Source organism: Perca fluviatilis, chromosome 23 (genome assembly GCF_010015445.1).
Source record: "Perca fluviatilis chromosome 23, GENO_Pfluv_1.0, whole genome shotgun sequence".
NCBI lineage: Eukaryota > Metazoa > Chordata > Actinopteri > Perciformes > Percidae > Perca > Perca fluviatilis.
Genome location: NC_053134.1, coordinates 15338346 through 15345976, shown reverse-complemented (window position 1 = coordinate 15345976; position 7631 = coordinate 15338346). Strand labels below are relative to the sequence as shown.

Genomic DNA, 7631 nt, shown 5'->3' with positions numbered 1-7631 from the left:
ATATAAACTAAGCAGTGGTGAAAGAAGTAGCAATACTTCAATGTCAAAATAATTCATACTTCATTACAAAAAGTGGAGTGGAGTAAAGTAAGTACAATATTTCCTTCTAAAATGTAGTGGAGCGGAAGTCTAGTGTAGCATAAAATGGAAACACCTAGGTACAAGTACCACTAAATTGTACAGTAGGTTACTTGAGTAAATGTAAGTTTTTCAGCTCTAAGAAACAATTTCAAAATAAAACATCAAAGGAACAAGAATCACATATTTTATTCCTGCTATTTACAAAATATTACATCAGTTCATTCCATAAATAAATAAAAACAGTGTATAACAGAAATAACAATACCATACTTGGCAAGAGTATATTGTATATTAGGCATTAATGGTTAAAGTGCACAGGTAGACATTGGATCTGCTGTGTCAGATGAAATTCATATGACAATATATCAGTCAAGGATGACATTTCAACCGCAGGCAGCTCATGCAGCAAGTCATTTTAGGAGTGATGTGGCATAAAGGCTTCTTCGGTGAGAGTGGCATCAGTCGGGACATTACAGTCTCTGCAAGAATATTGTTGACGCGTTTTCCTACAGGAGCCTCTCACAACCTGTCTGCAGTGGCCTTGCCAAAATGTCTCCAAACCTTGAAATCAAACTTTTGCAGGCGAAATAGTTGAGGATTTAATGCATGTCTACTTAATGTGCAACCAAACAGAATCCCCTTTCCTCCTAGTGGGTATCATTTACCCACTAAATATGCCTTAATAAAAACTTAATGGAGAGATGAAGTTTCAAATATACATTGTGCATAACAAGGCATCAAGACATTCTGTTGTCCCAATGAGAGCTGTGGCTCATTCCGTCGTCCAACCTGATTATTTATCCAAGGAAATACATTGCTCAATAATAAATACATGGTTATATTTCAATCAAAGCACTTTGTAAACACTGTTTATGAAATGTGCTACATACGGGTTATTCATATTATTATTTGTTCAAAGATTATTGGTTTCTCTAATGCTGAAAATTCAATGAGTGAGTTTTAGACAAGTATGAATATTTAAATGTGTGCTTAAAAGAAGTTGGTCCAGTTGACAAGAGTTAAATTAAACCCATTAATTGATAAAGTTGTAGGTACAGTAGATGCAATTAGATTCATATGTCTTTCCAAAGACTCAGCGATGTATCCAGGTATAAAGGAAATGGACTTAATAATATCTGAATATTATCCAGATAAGACAACACTTACTGTAAATAACAAAATGCTGGGAATCGGGTCTAGCTACTCAAAGAAAACAGATGGCTGGTTAATGCTTGGTAAGATATAATAATTTCGAACATAATTTCAGATATATGACAAAAGCATTTGAAAATGTGCTGATTATTAAACATAGTTAATTTCAATAAATTGCAATGTTTTTACAGCAGTAGGACAAAGGAAATTGATCTATGCATGTATATTACTTTTCAATATCAGTTACATGCATTGACAGGAAATTATGATGCCAACATATGTTGCTATAGCACAAAAATAGCCAGGTTATGGTATACAGCATAATGTGCAAATACAAATCAGGTATGCTTGATAATAATTTGAAGTGTCTATCAAAACATATGAGGTGACTAGAAGGCACCAGGAACATATCTGTTTGTTAGGAGAAGAGCCATGAACTCCTGTTTCCTTTTTATCTGGCCCATCAGCTTGATGCTCATGACCAGTAGAACCACCTGGGGAAGGGAAGCACAAGAGTTACAAGCATGATGATTTTCTGCTGATCTGGGATCAAATCTGAACAGAACCCTTGTGTAATATGTCTACTTCATGACAAGAAATATCTGTATGTATTGTTATAATGCAAATTATAAAGCACGTAAAGTCCTACCAAACATATTAATGTGTGAAAAGAACACATACCCAAAATACTCCACTTCCGAATTGAACAGCCATCGTCAATGAGAATGCAAGCTTCAGTTCAGAAACATACACATGTAGGCAAGGCTGTGAAAATAAAGTGCAGGTTTATTGTTAAGGTGGTGGCAAAAACTGTTGTAATGTAAAAGTAGACATAACTTATCTGGCTATACTGTGATTCATTTGGCCTTTCTGTCTTCCACTGTGTCAGATTACACCTACTGAAGTGTACTGTGAAACTGTACTGTTTTTCCCAACATGGGGGTCGGGACCACTACAAGCAGACACTGCTTCAATGTGAGAGGTCACCACCAGCCCAAAAGTGTTGGGAACCACTGTTGTAATTTAAAATTAATATAGAGAACCATTTTTTTTTCAAACCAATCTTTAAGATCATTTACCTCTTGATAAACATACTGGTTCTTTGGAGCCCCGAGTGTGGCGCTGCCCCGTAGTCGAATCTGGTGAGGTATAAAAAAATACCAGGGGGAAAATGAGCTTCACTCAAAACTGGTGAAAGGTGGGTGCAACATAAATAGTGCAAATTAAAATGTAAACAAGATTCCTTTTCCATCCTGAGTCTTTTTTTTCCATCCTGAGTCTTTTTTCCATTAGTTTGGATCATCACTCATATCAGTTATCATAACATGTTACTTCCAAAAATGTGATCTGCAGCCGCACTGTAAACATTTATTTGAATTTGTAGAGCTACTTCAAGGTTCAGCTTTCATTCACTGAATGGGTAGTTTAAATACAGATAAGACTGGGGAGTTTTTAAAAACATGTTGCAAAATGCCGGTTGCTACACCTATATTTCTTTGTTTGCATACAGTATTACTGATATGCAGAACAGACACTTCGTCATGCCGCTCAGTTGAAGCCAGATTACATTGCACTGTTTTTTTCATGAGGAAAAGCTATATAGGAAAGCATTTTTTTTTTTTTTTAGCAATAGCAGAATCTATTTCAGTAGTACTCCAGTCAAACACATACTCAAGAAAATGTTTCCCTCAAATGTCTTACTTGACTGAAAGGCAATGTGAGGCTACAGGACCAGAAATCCTAACGAGTGGTCTTCGCTGCTTATATTCTGCTTGTACAGTATAAAGGAAGATACTCACGCATTTTCCTGGATATTGACAGTTACAGGAGGCAGGGATGGAAGCGCCCCAGTCTTTATAGCCTTCAATAAGACCACAGCACTCAAACTGAAGTGACAAACACACACACACACACACACATACACACAGGCTAAGTAAGAAGTCAATTCAAAACAGATAAACCAGAGCAAAATGCATTAAACAATATAACATACAACAGGCACATAGACATGTTTAAGGTAGAAATTATGACCTTTCAGGCCCCGTTTACACGAAGGGAAGACGCAGATATTTTCCTGCGGTTTGGCCTCTCATTTACACGAAAACCCCGTTTTTATCACAGAAAACGATAATTTCTAAAAACTCCGGCCAAAGTGGAGATTTTGGAAAACTTCGTTTGCATGTAAACTGAGACAAACAGAGGTTTAGGCAGCCAAGAGAGAGAAAGAGGACGTGATTGGTTGCTGTTGTTGCTTTTGTCGGGATTCTGATTGGCTAATGTGGGCTTGAGCTTCTCGTTACACTGCCACCTACAGGTCTGGCATGCTCTTGACGTCATTGACGGCATATATAAACGGGTACATATAAACGAACACTTTTCTGAAAACTGAGAGGTTGAAATGTCCGTTTATGAAAATAGCCGGCAACGTGTAAATGTAGCATTAATGTATTGGCTTGATTTGTACAGGAAATGATTCCCCCAAGGCAGGGTGGGTAGATACATACCTCTTAAAGATAAGACACACCTGCTTTCCCAGCCACGCCCCAAAGACTACATATACTGCTCGTGTTGCTTCACTCATGTTTGATTGCCACCTGGGTGCTGTGTGTGATTTGTGTGTCTGTGTATGGGGGTTAAAGTTTTTACTAAACTCTACCAAATGTGTGTGTGCCTGTCTTCTTTAGGCAGCCTTTCTAGATTTCTTTTTCTTTGAATCTTCTATTTAACATTGAATGTGGGAGCTAGTATCTTTCTGCCTCAGATGGCCAAGAAAATGCCCTATAAACACTCCTAAGCTAGCCGTAGTCCACGGTGAGCACAAGTTGGCTAACTAGAGGTATTTATAAGCTATGAGATGTGCCTTCCCAGTCCAGGCATTCATTGAATCAAACTGAAACTACCACACAGACATGATGGACATTTTATTTTAAATTTAGTGTGACTTGCACTTTCGGAGGATATTATCTCCGATGTCCCTCGCAAATACACAGCCATAATGCTTAGAAATGATAGAAAAGACACTCTAGAACTTGCCTAAGAATGATCACATTTTCAAGTTTTCTTATCAAAGAAATCCAGTGATGGTTTTCTGTACCCATGGGTTCACCGCAAAAAGGGACTGCTAATAGCTAATTCTGAATAATTTTAATGGTGCCAATTTCACAAATTGGCACAACATGTGGGACTTAAATCTTAGGCCACAGCTAACTCTATAGCTCAACATACCACTTCCTTTTTGCATGCATGCATGGTTACATGCCAAATTGAAGAAAGACAAGAATAGTATTAGCAGAAATAATAAAAGACATGGCTTACATATTCTTTAAGATATATAAGCTTCTTACAGATGGACAAATGGGACACACCATTTAATTGTGTGGTGGACAAAAATAGCATTAAAAGTTGTATCTATCGGGTGCCTGAGTTGGTAGAGCGGGTGCCCATATAGAGGTTTACTCCTCGACGCAGCGGGCCTGGGTTCAACTCCAACCTGCGGCCCTTTGCTGCATGTCGTTCTCTCCCCTTTCATTTCTTCAGCTGTCCTGTCAATAAAGGCCTAAAAATGGCCAAAAAATAATCTTAAAAAAAAAAATTGTATCTATCTATCTTCACTGCACCTTATAAGGAGGAGGAGTGTATTATCTGGAATGTATGGGCAATTATAACATCAAGTTATATAAATATAATAAATACATTTATATTTATAAATATAAATGATCTCCTTACTTCTTTTTGAATACTATACAACAGGGTCCTGTTGGCTTTGCTGGTTCCAGTAAGTGGCATCATGGACAGCAACTTAGTCTCCTCACGGACCACACGTTTCTGAGGAGGGAGAAATCACATTGAACACATTTGTTCTTTGTATATCAAGACATACTAGTTGCTTTTTAATTCCTTAGCATTACATTATGTTAAAAATCTGAATTTGCTCATAAAAGCAGGGCATTCAAGTACTATACCTCATAAACATCTTGGTAACTTAGTGCTGTTCTCACAATTATTGTTTGACTGGCTGCCGCCATCCCAGTTGCATACTGCACAAACACATCAAGCAACAATAGTACGTGAAAGAGAAACATCATTTGCAGAATAAACATTTAAACACACACTGTCTTACACTGGCAAAAAAAAATAATATTACAAGGACACACACACAGTGGTAGTCCAAACACCTGAAGAATTTTATTTATTTTATTTTTTTTACCAGAATCAAACACCATCTCTTTCCTGTACAGGCTCCAACCACACCGATCACTGAGAGCAGCAGGCAGCCGATCTCTACCAAGTACATTATCACTACAGAAACACTGGACACCAGCTGAGGAGAAAAATAACACTGGCGTTAAAGGGATACATTGATTGGCAAATGCCCTGATCAACAATTATAATTTTATGTATGTTACTTCATATTATATCGTTGTCACAGATGTATTTCCAAGATAGCAGGGCTACAAAAGAGGTCAAAGGTCAGGGTCAGCACCTGAAGATAATTCATTGTCTTGCCCAAGGACACTTCAACTAGCAGATGCTTGCCAACATGAGGGCTTAAACTCAGGTCGTCCGGAGTAAAGACAATATAAAAAAAAAAAGGCACAGCTGTTGTGTGTTCAGGCAATATCGATGAAAGTAAAGCCATGTCTATATAATCCCCCAATTTTCCTTGGATGACCCAGCAACTGTTTTGCTCCTTTTTATTTATTTATTTTTTTTAAATCTGATGAGATGGAAGTCATTTTTGCCTCTGATAAATAATATCTGCTTAGGAAATAATTTTCATCTGCTCAGAAGAACATCTAAAGTCAGTCTTACTTTGCCAGTTTGTATGAGGTCTCTATGCCAAGCTACTGTCATCGTCAACATGAAGGAGCACAGAGCCTTTGGAGAAAGGAAACATTAAAAATGTTACGATGTTGCAAGTGAAGACATGAAAAGTGTAGAAGGCCACACAAAAAAAGAAGGAAAGAAATGTTTTAGTTTTACAATGTCAGTGTCTCGAACGTTGTTTCCAATCTGTATATGGTATTTTGTAAAAGTATTCCCTTAAATGTGTTAATGTTTTTTATAGTTTATTTAAGTGCTAATGGATGGCAGTAGCACAGCTATCCAGGATTAAGATATAACCTTTACAGGACAGTAATATCACAGCAAAATCGAGACGTATACTGCACATGACTCTAAACTCCCAGCTGAGAAACACAAACACATTGTCAACAGTAGCATTATAAGGACATTGAATGCATTCTTTGGGGGCGGGGGGAGGCGTGAGGAGGGATAGAAGAGAATCGTTATGGTATCCTTTTGTAAAAGCAAATTATTACCACCACTATGGCGTCTTTTGATTTTTCCTCATCACTTTCTTTATGTATAACCTTAAAACATTTCGCAATGAAATGTGCTGCAGGAATGGCCACATTGTATCATTTTGATGGAGGGGATTCGCTGCAGCATGTTTGTATGTGAGACAGATATAACGTTAGCACTAGCATAGTCTTTTGGGGGCAATCATAGGCATTTATTGGGTCAAAAAACAGCAATCAAATCAGACATTTCATCAGAGAATTATCCTATAAAAGGCAATCAAAAAGGCCTCTGGGCTTAATTTGCGTTCTAAAACTGAAATATAGCCTACCTACCATATGCACAGCGTTTGCAAAAATAAACGGCCTTTTCAGGCTCGTTTTATCCGCCACCACGACCACTGCGCTCCGATGCATGCTGCTGCTTCTCTCCCAGGCTTTAAAACTACCTTTTACATAAAGCAAATATAAAGACTATAAACCTATGATTATGACTGTAAGGGCATCTACAATATCTCTCCGCACAGGACGTCACTGTGATGCACTGGGTGAGGGGTCTGTGCTGCTTTCACGTGCAGTCGGAAATGTTGGAAGCGAGGGGATTAGCGCACAGGAGTGATGTTGTTCAGCCATGACCAAAGGGATTCAGGTGCAATGGGTGTGTGCAGCAGGGAAGTAGAAATACTGAGCTACTAAAACACACCCCTTAGCAGCAAAAAGCAAAAACACTATTTTATTGTATTTAGGCTATTCAGTTGACTCATTATACTGTAAAATGTTAAAATGCCGTTCCGCAGATTTGCTAGTTATAAAACGTAGTCAAATTGTAAACATGTTGAGTCTATAAAAAACTTGACTCACTAACTTTAGAATGTAAGCTCCACTTGCAAAACTCACACATTTATATAGCCTATAAAAATACAGAGGACATGACCTCAGTGACCTCATACAGCCCTTAATATGAAGCTATTGTGTCTTTCTCATTGTATGCATCTATTTTGGAGGCCCATTCATTTATTGCCTATTATTTTGAACATCAGTTATAGTGGACGAGAAACATAATTCCCCTCATATTTGTCTCTACTGTCTAGTCCACCA

The 7631-nt window shown here is 37.8% G+C and overlaps 1 protein-coding gene across 1 annotated transcript; it reads right to left on the bottom strand.

Annotated features, from left to right (window-relative positions):
• Nucleotides 1-251: 251 nt before the first annotated feature.
• On the bottom strand, nucleotides 252-7138 carry LOC120553796 (tetraspanin-8-like). The gene is made up of 9 exons (XM_039792506.1): nucleotides 6870-7138; nucleotides 6046-6111; nucleotides 5441-5554; nucleotides 5196-5270; nucleotides 4960-5058; nucleotides 3033-3119; nucleotides 2313-2372; nucleotides 1915-1998; nucleotides 252-1727 (listed from the first exon to the last, which is right to left on the bottom strand). The coding sequence occupies exons 1-9, from the start codon at nucleotides 6948-6950 to the stop codon at nucleotides 1623-1625; spliced, it is 771 nt and encodes a 256-aa protein (XP_039648440.1). The 5' UTR covers nucleotides 6951-7138; the 3' UTR covers nucleotides 252-1622.
• Nucleotides 7139-7631: the final 493 nt, after the last annotated feature.